The sequence below is a fragment of the Passer domesticus genome, chromosome 28 (assembly GCF_036417665.1).
Source record: "Passer domesticus isolate bPasDom1 chromosome 28, bPasDom1.hap1, whole genome shotgun sequence".
NCBI lineage: Eukaryota > Metazoa > Chordata > Aves > Passeriformes > Passeridae > Passer > Passer domesticus.
This window is the reverse complement of record NC_087501.1, coordinates 4455667-4472179: the sequence shown is the minus strand read 5'-3', so window position 1 is coordinate 4472179 and position 16513 is coordinate 4455667. Positions and strand designations below refer to the sequence as shown.

Sequence of the window (16513 nt, the reverse complement as noted above, 5' to 3'; positions counted from 1 at the left end):
ATGGGTTTTGAGGGCTTTTCCAGCCTCAATGATTTTATAATTCTCTCTCTTTCCCCCTTTTTGGGGGGCTGGGCTCTGAAGAGTCCTTGGAGCTGGGCAGGTTCTTGGTTTTCCTTTGCAGGGATCACTTCAGGGTGGTCAAAGATCAAATCCAGCAAAGCACCAGTTACTGGGTGAGGTGTGGACATCAGGGGGGGTTAATAAATGTGCTTTGGTGTTGTTCCTGTGAGTCCTTCTTGCAGTTATAGCCCAAAAAACACCACCATGGCCTCCTATCATGGAATCAGAGTTTCTGAGGCCAGGGTCATCAAATCCAGGTTTGGCCAAATCCCACCAGGCCCATAACCCACATCCCAACCCAGAGACTCTGCCACTGCCCAGGAAAGGGAGTGGGGGTCCACAGAGGTCCCCCAGAACAGGGATCAAATAAATCAACCCAAAAAAGGGGGCTGAGCACCCCCTCTGCAGCCAGAGCAGCCCAGCGAGGGCTCTGAGATTTGGGACGTGGGTCAGGGGGAGAGGAGCCCGAGTCCTTCTTGTGGGCACTCCAAGGTGGATCCTGGGGAACTGAGGCTGGGATGGAGCTCCCAGATTCCAGGTGAGTGAGCTGAAGGTGCTGGGGGGGTGGGAAATGCTGGATTCCTGTGCAAATCCAGGTCTTGCTCGAAGCTGCCAGGGATGGGAGCACTGGAAGTGGGAGTCAGCCCCTCCCGTGGCACCATCCCACCAAGGAAAAGGGATTGTGGCCTTGGGATGTGGCTCCAGGAGCAGTGTCCCTTGGGCAGGGGGGGTTCATGCTGTTCCCAGGTGTGTTTGGGGAGGGAAGGTGTCTTGAAGAGTGTGAATTTTGTCTTGAAGGGAATCATGTCCTGAAGGAAATGTGTCCTGAAGGGAATCGTGTCCTGAAGGAAATTGTGTCCCGAAGGGAATCATATCCTACAGGGAATCATGTCCTGTCCCAGTGCTTCACTGGGAGACCCCACCACGGAGTTTTTAAATCCTCTGTTAAATCATCTCATGCTCTGAATCATGCTGTGGGGCTGGGCAGGAGGGATTTTTGGGGTGACCTAATTTAGGAGCACGTTCAGGAATTCTCAGCAGCTCTTTACCGTGCCTTTCCCACCACTGGGATCCTGGGATTTTCCTCTCCGTGATGGCTGCAAAATGGAACATGGAAAACACATTACTGCAGTGCACTCCAGGACAGGCAAAAATAGATCCAGGCTGTGGAGCAGCTCATCCCTGTCTCCATGTAAGAACAGCTGTAAAAGGGATGTTTTGTGTGGCTGCAGCCCCAAGCAGACACACCTGAGCTCTGTCCTCGCGTGTTCTGGCTGGAAATCTCCTCCAGGCTTTCCCAGCACATTTTTTCCCCGATGAAGGAGCAGTTTTTTGCCTCAATTTCCAAATTCCTGCTGAAAATGTGTGGGGTTTATAATATCTCCTGTTACCTGGGGCTGAACACTCAGATGTGTTTTGTCAGGGTGTGACCCAGGGTCCTTCCTCCTTCTGGTGCTGCAGCTCAGCCCAAGCCCATGGAAACCACTTTCCCTTCCCTAATGGCTCCTGCAGACACATCCATCAATATTTCAGCCTCTCCTATTTTGCCCTGAGACCTTCTAAAGGCCGGGGCCACGCTTCTTGTGGAATTATTTATGGATCTCGTGTCAGGAGCAGCCTGTTAATCTCTGCCACTTTCCTGAGGGTGGCTTTAGAGGGATGCAGGGACCTGGAGGAACGCTGGGGCCTCCTGCTTGCTCACCCCAGAGGAGCGTTGGAAGCATCCAGCAATGCCATACTTGGGAAATTATCATTAAATGGATGATTAATGGCACTTCTCAGCGGTTATTAAAGAAATTGAAGTGGCTGAGGTTCACATTTCAGCACGGGGGGGATTCTTGGGGTGTTGGTGCTGGGCCAGGAGTTGGTTGATGATCCTGGTGGGTCCTTTCCAGCCCAGGATATTCCACAATTCTCTGGTTACTGATATTATTATTACTGACATTATTATTACTGATATTATTATTAATGATATTATTTCTGATGTTGCCAGCCAGTGGCACAGGCTGGCATGGTTAGAACCATTTTTTGGCAGCACTGGGGAGCATGAAGCCCATTTTGGTGGCAGACAACCAGCAAGGTGTGAGGTCAGGGACCATCATCTGGGAAACCTTCACTGTGAATTTTCCCTGTGAGTTTTCACCTCAGTGGGCTCATCCTGCAGCCTTTTATCTCCTCCTCTGTGCAGAGGGTGGGGATTTATGCATTGCTGCAAGGCTACAGAAAAGCTGCTGGCACAGGGAAGCAAAATTCTTAATTTCACGTTGCCAGTGATGTGAATTATTCACCTGGACAAGGGCTGCTAGGAAAAGGCTTTGGTTAAAACCTGGCTCAGTTAGAACTGGCTCTTGCTGTGAGGAGTCTGAGCCCGGCCTGGAGTGGAGTCACGTTTGGAGGGTTGGGATCAGTTTATTCCCTGTCTGGTGCCTCTGTGTCTGCAGATCCAACGTTCCCTGGACACAGCCCAAGGTCAGGAGGTGCTGGCAGTGCAGAATTGATCCCTCAGCCCTCTCCTTCCCCACATCCCATTGCCCTCTAACGGCCAGCACGGAGTGTGCACAGCAAGATCAAAAAAACCCCTCGTAAACCATTTAATGAACAACAAAAGGGAGAGGGAACCCCAGCAGAGTGGCTAGAAAGGCTGAGGGAAAATATGATGCCTGAAAATATTCAGGTATCAACCTTGAAACAGCAGCCAGACAAATCTTAATAAAAACATATTTTGTCACCCAGGCATGGCTAGATATACAGAGAAAATTGGAGAAATTAGGCAAACGACAAGATAGGGGATTGGAGGATTTCTTAAGGGAAGCACGGAAAGTATACACCAGGAGAGAGGAAGCGAAAGCAAAGGAAAAGGCCAGAGCAATGTTAACTGTCATTAGAGAAGGATAAATTTGTTTTTATTGTAAGAAAAACAGACACTTTAAGAGAAATTGCCCCCAAAGGGAAGGGGATCTGACAGTTTTTGAGAACAAGCAAAGAGGGGAGGTAGAAGACTAAAGATGTCAAGGGCTCTGCCTCCTGGGGACAAAATACCCTCAAAAACCCTTAATAAGTCCCCAAGAAGAAGAATTTTAAAAGTGCGTAATTCTGAGGAAAAGGAATTCCAGAGGAATTTGCTCTGTTGGGATGCTCTGAGTTTCCAGAACTCCCTAAAAACCTTCACAGAGAACATTGGGATTGGAGTGCAAAGAGAAAAGGTGCTGGCAGCACCATCCTGAGGTGCAGATGGAGGGAAAAGTGGGGTGAAGAAGGGTGGAAAACTGGAATGGGTTATCCCAGAGAGGTCGTGGATTCCCCACCCCTGGAGGTGCCCAAGGCCAGGCTGGACAGGGCTTGGAGCACCCTGGGACAGTGGGAGGTGTTGGGGTTGGAACTGGATGATCCTTCAGGTCCTTTCCAACCCAAACCATTCCAGGATTCTGTGATTCTGTGAATTCAGAGGTTGAAAAGAAACAGGAAAAAAGACATTTTTATTTTCCCATGGAGTGGAATATTCACTCATACCAAAAAAACCTAGCAATAAATGGCTTTTTGGGGGGCTGAGAGCAGGGAAAGGTGCAGCCCACGGCTCCTGCCCAGCAAATTCGAGGTGATTTGGGGATCTTTTCCTCCTGCAGTGGAGGCTTTTGAGCAGCAGATGTCACGTTTGTACAAGACAACGAGAGGCTGCAGCTACACACGGAGTAACCCCGAGTGTCCCGCGGCAGGAGAGGGTGGAAATCATAACCTGCTCCGGGTGGGAATAAATCAAATATAAAATTGTATATAAATTATAGACAAATAGAGTATTTTTCTGAAGTCTCTACTCCCGGTCACTCTGAAGGAGGATTTTGGATCTCAGTCCAGGGCTCACCCTCTGCTCGGGGTGGGAATGGAGTTCAGGTATGAGCAGGTCAGGACCTGGTTTTCTGCAGGAAAAGGCAGCCCAGGCTCCCGGTTTGGAGCTGAATCTCAGAAGATAATTAAGAAAAACCAATTCTCTAGATTTGTTTCAAATCTCACTATCCTTGGAAAATTCTGGCATGCTTCCAAAGGTTGGAAATCAGGAAGAAATAGATTTGAAGGTGGCAGAAAAGCTGTGTTGGAATATCCTGTCAAGCCTCATTATTAATGGAATTCAGCTTTCCTGGCTGACTTGGCAGGGCTGACAACACCTGGGAATGATCTTTTTGCTGCAAACTGGGAGTTTTAGGGCTCTGGCAATGTCAGAAATGACCCCACTTCACCCTGCTCTTCCTGTGCTTCATGATGGGTTTTAAAAAACTCGACAATTGCTTCCTGTTCAGACAGAACTTTAATACAGAAATCTCTGTAAATACATTAATTACAGCTCATAAAAAATAACTTCTGGATTTTTACACCCCAGTCAAACCCAGGTGTAGATTCCAATCTGTTCCTGGCTCAAATAAAGCAGCAATTATCCAAAGAGGAAGGAAGCTCTGCTCTTCCAGCAACATCCATCCTCATCCAACACAACCTCAAAGGAAGGACTGAAATTCCATCACATCCCTGTTTTGCAGGGAATGGCATCCTCAACAGGGAATTTAAGGATTGTGGAGAGAATCCAGTGCAAAGGATCTTCCCAGAATCATTCCCAGTGTGTCTTGTTACTTATCCCATGTCCAGCTCAGACCCTGAGGACACAACTTCCCTCCCCAGGGCAGGCAGGGCTTGTTTTTCTTCATGACTTGCACATGAAGGAGAAATCTTTGTATTGCTGAGGGCAGAGAGGGCTGGAAAAGATCCAGAAATGGAGCAAAAAAAAAAAAGTTTGCAATTCCCAAGCCTGCAGCAGCTACACTGTCCCTGCTGCCCTCAGCTCTGGTCGCAGAGGAGGAGCAGCCTCACCCCGCAGTGCTGGCCCAGCAGCTGGGGGTGCTCAGCAGCTTTTGTAACTTGCTCCCAGTTTACACCTCAGTGCAAGGGGTGGCTCTGCTCTGCTTCCCTTGGACAGCAGCTCGATGTCACCACCAGAGCTCCTTGCTGCCTGAATCCCAAATCTTCCCAAGCAGCTCTCAGTCAGTTGTTAAGCAGAAGAGGGAGACGGTCCAGGATACCTTTGCCAAAAGTGGAGGAATCAAGGGATGAATTGTCCCTGGAAACTTCAGGTGGCCCACCCAGCTCTGCTTGGGAAGCCTCAGACTCTGGGGTTCATGGGGGGCTTTAAAGCCTGCGTGGAAAAGGAGCAGTTAAATCCCAGCAGTTTCAAGGAATTCCATCCCCAGAGAATTGTTATTCCCACCTGAATTACCTGGGGTGGAGGTGGGGGTTTGCCTTTGGGAACGGGCACAGGAGGGGCTTTTCTCTCTGGAGCCTGGAACAAAATGGGGTTTAAATGTCATTGGGATTGTCTGAGGAGCTGCAGAACCTCCCCAGCCCCAGGACCCTCATCCTGCAGCATTTTCCTGCTGCAAAATCCCAGGAATTCCCATCTGTCCATGTGCAAAGGTGTAACAAAATACAAATACAAGGGGGCCAGGTCTGTTTCAGAAGACAGTGAGCTATTCCCAATATTTAAATATCAATATCCAAGCTCACACAGTGGGATTTAAATGTGGTTTATAATCAATACATGGGGATATTTTGTACTTTATATTTTATATTGTCCTGACCCAGTGTTCGTGCAGGCAGCAGCCCACAGTTGTGTCAGCAGAGTGAAGATGCATTTTACACCCTTGTAGCAGGGGCCTCAAATGTTGAGATTGTGAACATTTGAGGCAGGTATTTTCTTTGAATTAGGATGTTTTGGGTTTATTAATGAGAAATAGAACCATTCCCCTGGGTTCTTACACATCCACCATATCTCTGCCATACAGGGACCCTGCAGTAGCAAAGTTACTCATCACTTACATTGTGTTTACACCTGAAATCCCTCTTTAAGGGATTAAGTTTAAACTCCAGCTACTGAGCTGTGCTTTTGATGCCTTGGAGGACTCCCTGGCTGATGAGGAATATTTGTGCAGTTTAGGATTACATGGCCAAAACGGCGACTCCTACCCTCAAAATCTGTGCTTTGAATAGCTGTGATTTTAAATTTTTACTTTAAATCAGAAACTGCAAATATTAACTGGGATCTGATAGCGATGTGGGATCTGCAGGGTTGTACTCACAAACTTCTCCTCGGGGTGGGAAGAGCCAGGTTTGGTGGCAGGAACGGGAGGTGGAGGACCTTTGGGCCTCAGGGCAGGCTGGAAAAAGCAGAACACAAACCACTTTAACCCTCTGTGTGCATCCACGTGTTCCTTGGGAATGTGCAGGCTGGCGCTGGATATAAACGTGCTCTGAGGGGCTGGGGGGTGCAGGGATGCTGTCTGAGGAAACAGAGCCCGCTCTGGAGCTCAGGGATGTCCCTTTGGGATCAGATTGTCCCCGGGGGTCTCCAGGGGTTTGTGGTGTTCCCAAATCCCGCAGGAAAGCAGGGACATTCCCAGAAATACTCACACTCTGACGCTGGGGTTTGCTCTCCTGAGGCGGAGGCACGGGAAGAACTTTCTTATCAATAACCTGCGAACGGGAACGGTCACAAATGGGGTGGAGCCCGTATCTCACCTGCTGCCTTATCTCCGGCTGTCCCGGCCCTGCCCGGCTCACCGGGGACCCAGAGCCCGCCCCGTGCCGGCATTCCCAGCACTGTCCCTCCCTCAGAGCTTTGGGAATCTCCTGCCGGCATTCCCAGCACTGTCCCTCCCTCAGAGCTTTGGGAATCTCCTGCCGGCATTCCCAGCACTGTCCCTCCCTCAGAGCTTTGGGAATCTCCTGCCGGCATTCCCAGCACTGTCCCTCCCTCAGCGCTTTGGGAATCTCCTGCCGGCATTCCCAGCACTGTCCCTCCCTCAGCGCTTTGGGAATTCGTGCTGGGATCTCCAGCACTGTCCCTCCCTCAGCCCTTCGGGAGTCTCCTGCCGGCATTCCCAGCACTGTCCCTCCCTCAGAGCTTTGGGAATCTCCTGCCGGCATTCCCAGCACTGTCCCTCCCCTCAGCATTTTGGGAATTCGTGCTGGGATTCTCAGCACTGTCCTCTCATAGTTTTGGGAATCTCATGCTAGGATTCTCAGCACTGTCCCTCCCCTCAGCACTTTGGGAATCTCTTGCCGGGTTCCCCAGCGCTCTCCCCTCATAATTTTGGGAGTCTCCTGCTGGGGTTTCCAGTGCTGTCCCTCCCCTCAGCATTTCAGGAATCTCGTGCTGGGATCCCCAGTGCTGTCCCTCCCCTCAGTATTTTGGGAATCACATGCTGGTATTCTTCCCTTCATAATTTTGGGAATCTTATTCTGGCATTCTCAGCACTTTCCCTCCCCTCAGCATTTTGGGAATTCGTGCTGGGATTCCTCCCTTCAGCATTTTGGGACTCTCATGCTGAGATCCCCAGCACTGTCCCCTCAGCATTTTGGGACTCTCATGCTGGGATCCCCAGCACTGTCCCCTCAGCATTTTGGGACTCTCATGCTGGGATCCCCAGCACTGTCCCCTCAGTGTTTTGGGACTCTCATGCTGGCATTCCCAGCGTTGTCCCCTCAGCATTTTGGGAATCCTACAGAAGTGCAGCCTCTTGGGCTGATGGTTTGGGCCCTGGGGACAGTCCCCAGCTGTCCCTGCTCTCACCTTCTGGGCAGGTGGCACTGGCACAGGCTGTTCTCTGCAGCTCTGCTCCTGATCCACAAAGACCTGGTTGGTGGCTCCGGGTCCCCTCCTGGTCTGGTGGCTGTCAAAGATTTCAAATCATGGTCAATTTTAGTTAACTGAAGAAAAAACAACTGAAGCCCTGCCTTACTCCTGCTGGTGTTTTGCACCCATGTCCTTGATTTCTTTCTTCCCTTTATTCATTTAAGATTATTAAGGATTTATCAAGGACTCAATTTCTTCCATCCCCTCCCAACCATGGGATTTCTGAAACATGTCCACAAATCTCATGGACCATCTTCCTTCCCTTCCAGAGTCTAATTCCCCCCACCCCCACTGCAAACTCTGCAGGGATTTCCTGGCTTTGGTTTGTGGGTTTTAGGTGGATGTGGGAAGGATTTACCTCTTGTGGAAGCCTCGGAAGCGGGTGAGCAGCACGGCTGCAACTGCAGTGACAGCCAGGACAGCCAGCACCCCGGCAGCCACAGCAATGCCTGGCAGGGACAGAAACACTGCTTAAACACCAGGGATCACTGAGGGCAGGGACAGAAACAGTGCTTAAACATCTGGGAATCACTGAGGGCAGGGGCAGAAACAGTGCTTAAACATCTGGGAATCGCTGAGGGCAGGGGCAGAAACAGTGCTTAAACATCTGGGAATCACTGAGGGCAGGTACAGAAACAGTGCTCAAACATCAGGAATCACTGAGGGCAGGGGCAGAAACAGTTCCTAAAGAACAGGGATCACTGAGGGCAGGGAGAGAAACAGCTCCTAAAACATCAGCAGGGACAGAAACAGTTCTTAGAACATCAGGAATCACTGAGGGTGGGAGACACCCAACAAGATCCACCATTATTAAGAAGTTTCCCATCACCACTGATAAAGGAATTTTATGATCTCTGTTCTCATTTTATGGCTTCTTCTCCAGTCACAAATGGTGATGGAAAGGGCTGAATTCCTGCTGGTTTTGCCATGTTTAAAGTCAGCGGTTGTTGCCTGAGCTGTCCTTGGGCTAAACAAACCCTGAACAAACCCTAAACCATCTCTGCCCTTTCCACAGACCCTCAAAGATCCTTCCCTGTCCTTCCTGTCCTCTGTCTCAGAGGCTGTTACCCACAGAAGGGTGCAGACCTTCAAATTGCCCTCAAAGTTTCTTTCACAATTTTCAACTAAACTACTCCAAAGCCTCAACCAAGCCAGGGGTTCAGAGCTAACAGTGCTCTGGTGAGGGTGAAGAGAGGACAAAAATATTTCATATTATAAATTAATTAAAGGCTTCTTTTCTTCCCTAACACATGGAAATCCGGACACAAATTATTTTCCTTCAGAGGTGGATCAGTTAGGGACCATGCAGATGATAAATGAACTTGTCCAGCTCCCTCACAGCAAAGCCTCTGGGATCCTGGATCCACTTTGAAGGACAGAGAACTTGTTATTCCAAGAAGAAACAGGAGAAGCCTGTTGCTCTCATCTCCAGGGGAATAATTTGTCAGCTTAGAAAGAAAAACACCTTCTCTACTCATCCCTGCAGGACTGAGAGGCACTCAGAAATCAGCTCCCTGGAGATACAATGTTGGGGTTTAGGTTGGAGACAAATTTCTTCATGGAAGGGGCTGCCCAGCTCTGGGACAGGCCGGAGTTCCTATCCCTGGAATTGTTCAAAAAACCTGTGCCTGTGGCTGTTGAGGAGATGATTCAGTGCTGCTGGGCTTGATGAGCTTAACGATTCCAATTAACAATTGTGTGAGCTACTGGTGCTGGGCTGCGTCCCTGGAGCTCCCCAGCTCCTGATGCCTTTTGGGGCAGATTCACAGAACTCACAGAATCACTGGGTTGGAAGAAACCTTAAAGATGATCAAGTCCAACCCAGCCCCAGCACCTCAGCTGAACCCTGGCACTGAGTGCCACATCCAGGCTTGCTTAATCATGAAGCCCTCCATGGGCTACACCCAAAATGGATGGTGGGTCATGAGTTTTCACACTTTTATAACTTTGTTCCATTTGCATATTGGGGTTAATCTCCCAATTACAGCTTCAGGTCATGAAGTCATTGACCCCAAGTTTGCTGCCCCAACTCCCTTTTGTTTCCATCTCTGGCCCTGGGGCAGTGAGGTGTCCTTGGCTCCCAGGCCTGGAGAGGAATTGTTGTGTCTTCCCAAAACGGGAGAGCAGCAGCTCACACTGGGTGTGGAGCTCAGAGTTATGGACTGAAGAACTGCAGGAATACAGACAGATGGGAAATAGAAAAGCTGAAATCCTGGACAGGAATTGTTGTGTCTGCCCAAAATGGGAGAGCAGCAGCTCACACTGGGTGTGGAGTTCAGAGTTATGGACTAAAGAACTGCAGGATTACAGACAGGTGGGAAATAGAAAAGCTCAAATCCTAAGGGCTCACTTCCAGCCAGGAAAGGACAGATTCCAAGGTGTGGCACTTACTGGTGAGGGCTGAGGAGCTGTCACAGTTCGGGGGTGCCCACCCCTCCTCACACTGGCACTGCAGCTTGTGGTCACACACCTGGGGACACAGAGCAGGACACCCTCAGCTGGGGACACCAGCGAGCTTGGGGGCTCAGAAAGGTTCTGGGTGAGGATGCTGAGAAGTTTTTTCCATCTCTCCATTTATTTGGGCCAAAATTTAGCACAAAAAGGAGCAGTTTTGGGTGTTAAATGACAGTCCTGATGTACTGCACCTTTTGCTTCTGCAGGGAAACCTTCACTACAGAGTTAATCTGTTTATCTGTAGGTCTCTGAATGGTCAATGTGAGCAGAATTCTCTTCCCCAAACCAAAATAACTCAAAGAGAAGAGCTGTGATACCATGGCTCAGGGGCAGGGTCAACACAGGGGCTGTGTCCATCTCCTGGGCAAAAATATTGATGTTCCATCAGGTGAGATGTGTTTTCATACAAATTTTTAAAGTTTCTGACTCCTCAAATTGGACAGATTTGTATCAATGACTTAAACACTGTCAGCAAGGAAGTCTCAGGCTGATCTGCATAATTTTCTTGGGGTTTTAAAGTGAATAACATCAAATGCTGGTGTCTTACAGCATGGCCAGAGCACTTGGCAGAGCAGTTGGTGGATCTGAAGACCTCCTCAGCCTGGACACACTCCCCACGGTTGCACACCTGAAATGAGAGCAAACCACGGGGATTTGGAGCTTCCAGGACAGGCAGCGTTTGCACTTTATCCTGGGAGGGGATGGAGAACAGCTCTGGAAATCCCTCAGAGCCCTTTAGGAGTGGGAGATGAGGGGTTAATTTTCCATTTGGGTGTTTTGTAGAAAGGGGAGTGACAGAGATGTGCTGACATCACTGCTTCCTACTCAATCTCTCATCCCTCCCTTCCAGGTAGGAATATTCAAGGAAGTGATTGGAAACAGCACCCAGTGATGAGGGACATCCATTATGGGAATAATTAAATGAAATAATTAATGCAATAACACATTAATGATCTCCTAACCCCTCACACAAAGCTGTGTTTCTGCTGCCACACATTTTTATGTCAGTAAAGGGAATGAGGCAGCAGCCAAGCCTAAGGAAATGGGAATGCTGCCAATTCCTGTTGCTGCTGGGTTGGGATAAAAGTTGGGAAAACAGATCAGCAGAAGTTTGGGGTCCACTCACCCTCCCTGTTTAAAATCTGCCCTGTACAAGACAGAATTATATAAAAAATATGAAAGAGGGGGAAGAATAAAGGAAAAAGTTATTCTCCACTCACCATCCCATTCCCACACTTGGTTCCATCCAGGATCATGCCTGGGTCCTCCCCTCCACTCCTGGGGAAGCTGCCTTTGCAGGACCTAAAGGACAACAGGCTCCCATCCCGAGGCATATCCCTCCCTCCGGAGCAGAAGAGTTTCCCACACATTTTGTCTCTGGAAGAGAACAGGAGCTGTTACCCCAAGGACAAGGCCCAGCAAAGCCCTCTGAGCTGGGCTCTCCTGCAGCCTGGATTCCAAGGGAATGGCTGCAGCAGGGAATGCTGCTGTGGGAGCTTGGTTTGAGCAGGTGACAGGTTCTTAAACCCTGTTGAGCTTAGCAGGGAACACAAGTTCATTCACAGAAATGAGTGTTTAACGGATACTCCTTCACTTCTGAGGTTCAAATTCCCTATCCCAAAATCCCTGGAGTTCCCTGCACACCCTCACACTCATCCTCCCCAGCAGCCCTGCACAGATCTCTGTGCACACCTTTGCTTTCTCACCTCATTATTTAAATCCACTTTTCTTAGAAATTATTTCCCACAGTTTTCAGACAGAACAAGAAGGAACACAGGGCTGTCCCACTAAAATAGGGCTTCTGTCTCCTGATTAGGGTAGGAATGGCCTCTCTTCCCAAGTCCAAGCACACCCCATACCCCAGTGCTTACTTTTTCTTGCACGGGACGTACGTCCCCTGCTCCTTCCTGCAGTATCCATAATACAACCCCCTCTCGTTCACCTGGTAGCAGGAGGCTGGGCCGTCTGTGGCCTCTGCAGGGGGAAAACAGCAGGATCAGTTTGGGCTCCTGCCTGGCAGAACTGGGAATATTCCAGCTCCTTCCTTTGCCTTTCCCAGCCAAGTGCCCATGGGCATAAATGACTTTCTGGCACTTCAGCCTGGAGAAGGGAAAGCTCCAGGGAGAGCTCACAGCCCCTTCTCCATGGACTGAAGGGGTTCCAGGAGAGCTGGAGAGGGACTGGGGACAAGGGATGGAGGGACAGGACCCAGGGAATGGCTTCCACTGACAGAGGGAAGGGCTGGATGGGATATTGGGAAGGAATTCATCCCTGGGAGGTTGGGGAGGGGCTGGGATGGAATTCCCAGAGGAGCTGTGGCTGCCCCTGGATCCCTGGCAGTGTCCAAGTCCAGGCTGGAGCAACCTGGCATAGTGGGAAGTGTCCCTGCCCTGGCAGTTGGTGGCACTGGATGGGATTTAAGTTCCCCTTAAGCCCAAGCCATTCCCCAGCTCTATGAAATGTTGCTTTCAGAAGCACCAGACATGCCAAATTTGGCTGTTAATTTGAAGGACAGACATTTCCTCTTCCTATCTGGCCAAAACCACTTCCCCAGCTCCATTCCAGCTACCTCCGACATGTTCTGCAAAAGAGGAATGCTCTCCCCACTTCCCATTTCTCTGGAAGCACAGAGCACGCCAAGCCCCGAGATCCAGCTCACAGAGCTACTACCACTGACAGTGGGAAACATAAAAACCATCATCAATTATGGTATGAACCAGAGTTTGTTTTTATGGATGGGCTGTTCCTGAGGTACGATGGATCTGAGGGTTTGGAGATGCAGAATTCCCTTCCCTGTCTCTCCCGTGCCCAAGACAAGCTGGTTGTTCTGGTGGCTCGGGGTACTCACGTGGCCCAAAGGCAGCTTTGCACTGGCTGTCACGGGTGGGACAGGTGCCCATGTAGCAATATCCCTCTCCAAAGCTGCAGGGGTGCCCGTTGACCCGGAATCGATCCTCGGGGCAGCTGGACGAGTGCCCCGTGCACATCTCAGCCAGGTCACAGTCGTCTTTCGCCACCCGGCACACCGAGCCCGACTTCTTGAACTGAGGGAGGGAGAAAATGCCACACTCAGCACCCAGCACCTCCACACTGCCCCAAACCACCCAGCTGAGGGTTGAAAACAGGCAGGAAGATCTGCACAGGTATGGATGCAACAGTCTGGTCAGAGAGTGAGAAAACGGGCTTTGTTTTCTCACAGTGGACTTGTGAGACTTTTTAGGGAGTTGCAGAAAAACAATTATAACTTGCTATCATAAACAACCTGCAGGTGGTTTCCTATTCTGTTTTTCTGTTCTTCTCAAGGACTGTTTGTGAGAAAGATGTTTTTGTTAATTAGCCAATCAAGTAGAATGTGTCAAGTTTATCTATAAAAGAAGAGAATTTTCATATTAAAGCTACTCTTTTGCAAACCAGCCTTCTAGTGAACCTGTGACATTTCTTGCTCAATGGTGACACACAAGCTGTGTGAGGAGCAGGACCATATCTCACTTCATGTTGGATCTGTCACTTCACAGGGGTTTGTCTCCTGTGCCACAGCTTTTATTGCCAGGAGAAAATGGCCAACCAAAGTATGGTGGGAGATTGAGGGAGTTGCTGGTGGGGGTTTGGGGTGGGCTGGTGGGCAGTGACAGGACCTGAGGGCATGGCTGGAGCTGTGCCAGGGAGAGTCAGGCTGGAGAGCAGGGAAGGGTTGGATTTCAGGAAAGACTCTTCCCTCAGAGGTGCTGGCACTGCCCAGGCTCCCCAGGGAATGGGCCTGGCCCCGAGACTGCCAGGGCTCCAGGAGTGTTTGGACAGGGATGCCCAGGGTGGGATTTTGGGATGTCTGTGCAGGGTCTGGATCAGTGATCCCACATGTCCCTTCCAGCCCAGGCCATTCCATGATTCCATCACAGTGCCCTTGGCAGTGCTGTTAAACACAGGGGGTCAGTCCTGGTGGGAGGTGAGCTCCTGCTTTATCCCAGCAGGGATGAGCAGCTGCAGGGTGGGGGGTCTCACCCGGCAGTTTTTACAGGGGAAGGGTCTCCCCTGGCAGTTCTCACAGGGGAGGGCAGGGGTCTCACCTGGCAGTTTTTACAGGGGAAGGGTTCTCCCCTGGCAGTTCTCACAGGGGAGGGCAGGGGTCTCCCCTGGCAGTTCTCACAGGGGAGGGCAGGGGTCTCACCTGGCAGTTCTCACAGCAGTCCCCGTGGGCACAGGCAGCTCCCGAGCTCAGCTTGCAGCTCTCAGGGTCACAGCACTCATTCGTGCACTCCTGGGACAGAAGCAGCAGTCAGAGCTGGGGACAGGGACACCAAGCCACTGTCCCTGGCTGGGAGGGAAGTCTGGGACCTGCCCTTGGCTTAGTTGGGGAGCACCTTCCCTAAAATGCCTGGGTTTGGAGGTGGAAGCTGTGCAGGGAACTCGGGGTTTGTGCTGTGCTGTGGGGATGGCTTTGTCCCACTCTCGGTTCCTCTGTCACCCTCCTGCCAAAGCAGGGCTTCATCTTTCCCAGCACTCAGCATGTCCCCAGCTCAGCAATTTGATGACCACAGCTTCTACTTCAGCAAGATCTTTCAGATTGTAAGGAATTCATTTAGAATAATGAGAATTTGTGTGGAGTTTATGCTTTCTAATTCCTTTATCTGGCACTGTTTTTATATATTCTAGAAGGGTCTTGCCTGCCGTTCTGGATTTGCTGAGCAATAGCTCAATAGCAGTTAATTGAGCAATTAACCCTCAATAGGGTTAATTGAGCAGCTATGACTCCTACTGTTGGTGTCCATTTTACCAGGCTGCCACTCACTGTGTGGCCATGAATCATGGTGGTATTAATGGCATTGAGATCTACACACAACAGAGAGTAGTCATGAGCCTAATGAGTTTGGAAAAGAGAAAGATGACTTAACATTTACTTGAACAGGAACTTTCATTCAAAGTCTGTATTTTTTATTTGAAACATTGTGCTCAGCTCCAAATCACATGCAGTAACATGTGAAGCCAAAATTCTGCCTGTTTTAGTTTTACTGGGACACAACTTGTGTGGCAACAGTTTGAAGCCCTCATTCAAAAATCTGATGATTAGAAGAGCTCACTGAAACAATATTTTTATGTATATCATTGTACTGCTTCAGGAACACACCAGACAGCCAAACAGAAGTGTCCACCTCAGGCACTGCCAGAAAGCAGCTGCTGTCCAGCCTGCACAGAGCCCTTTGCCAGGGGTTCCCTCATTCCCAGTACCTCTGGCGTGCCACAGTCGCATTCCTCTCCCCTCTCCAGGAAGCCGTTCCCGCAGGACGCGGGGGCGATGATGCTGCTCAGCTCCGGGATGTTGGTCAGGCACCTGGGCATGTCAGCCAGCATGAACTTCTCAAAGCTCTGCAGGCTGCAGGAGCTGAACTCCTTGGGGATCACGGAGCTGTGGGGAAAGCAGCAGGATTTATGGGGGTTGGACAGGCAAGGAGGAGAAACATCCCTTGGAGAGAATTGCAGCAGGTGACTGTCCCCACAGCTCCTGGGTGTAAACATTTTTCTAAATAGACATGTAACATTTTATACATATTGATTCATATAAAATATATATATTTAGATATATATATATATATCCTAATAATAATTTAACATTTCAAATGTTAAATGTACATGTATATATAATATATATATATTTAGAGCTATATATATCTAAATAATAATTTAACATATTAAATGTTAAATGTACATAAATAAATGTAAAAATAAATGTACATAAATAAATGTATAAATAAATAAGTAAATGCAAATAAATAAATTAAAATAAATATACATATAAACATTTTTCTAAATATACAGGGACTAAAGTTTTGTGTTGGGTTTTTTGTGGGATTTCTGTGTGGGAATATCTGACAACAGCCTGAGATTTAATCCATTTTTTATAATTTATTTATTTTAGTAATTTGAATGGAATAATCTCACTGGACAAAACCACTGTCCCAGTGTGGAGGCTGGCAGCTTGTCCAAACCCATTTTCAGCCCCGTTTTCAGCCCAAGCCCCACCTGACAGTGTCTGTCATGATGCAGATGTCGTCGCTGCACGAGCAGGCCTCGGTGTCGTGGCTCATGCCCAGGTTGTGCCCCATCTCGTGGGCCATCGTGGCTGCCACTGCCACCTCGTTCCTGTTGTGGTCCTGGGAGAAGGAAAGCTGTTTGTTATCTCCACGTGTGTTTTAGAGCAAGCAGCAACAACAGAGAAAGCAAAAACCACAATTTTTCTTCAAGCGGAATTATCCTCATGAGTGGTGCTCAAGCCATCTGTGCATCTATTTGGATTATATCTTATTATTTAATACTTAAAGATATTTATAAATA

The 16513-nt window shown here is 49.3% G+C and overlaps 1 protein-coding gene across 3 annotated transcripts in view; it reads right to left on the bottom strand.

Annotated features, from left to right (window-relative positions):
* Positions 1-4341: 4341 nt before the first annotated feature.
* ADAM28 (ADAM metallopeptidase domain 28) overlaps positions 4342-16513 on the bottom strand; it is a 28035-nt gene continuing 15863 nt past the window's right edge. For all 3 annotated transcript variants that reach the window (XM_064400571.1, XM_064400573.1, XM_064400572.1), the window contains exons 12-25: positions 16202-16332; positions 15410-15587; positions 14352-14441; positions 13035-13230; positions 12058-12160; positions 11407-11563; positions 10734-10814; positions 10124-10202; positions 8091-8181; positions 7670-7769; positions 6508-6570; positions 6177-6254; positions 5318-5380; positions 4342-5236 (exon numbers count right to left, since the gene is read on the bottom strand). In XM_064400571.1, the coding sequence (XP_064256641.1) occupies positions 5204-5236; positions 5318-5380; positions 6177-6254; positions 6508-6570; positions 7670-7769; positions 8091-8181; positions 10124-10202; positions 10734-10814; positions 11407-11563; positions 12058-12160; positions 13035-13230; positions 14352-14441; positions 15410-15587; positions 16202-16332 (1443 nt within the window). In that variant the 3' untranslated portion in view covers positions 4342-5203. The remainder of the gene's footprint in view (positions 5237-5317; positions 5381-6176; positions 6255-6507; positions 6571-7669; positions 7770-8090; positions 8182-10123; positions 10203-10733; positions 10815-11406; positions 11564-12057; positions 12161-13034; positions 13231-14351; positions 14442-15409; positions 15588-16201; positions 16333-16513) is intronic.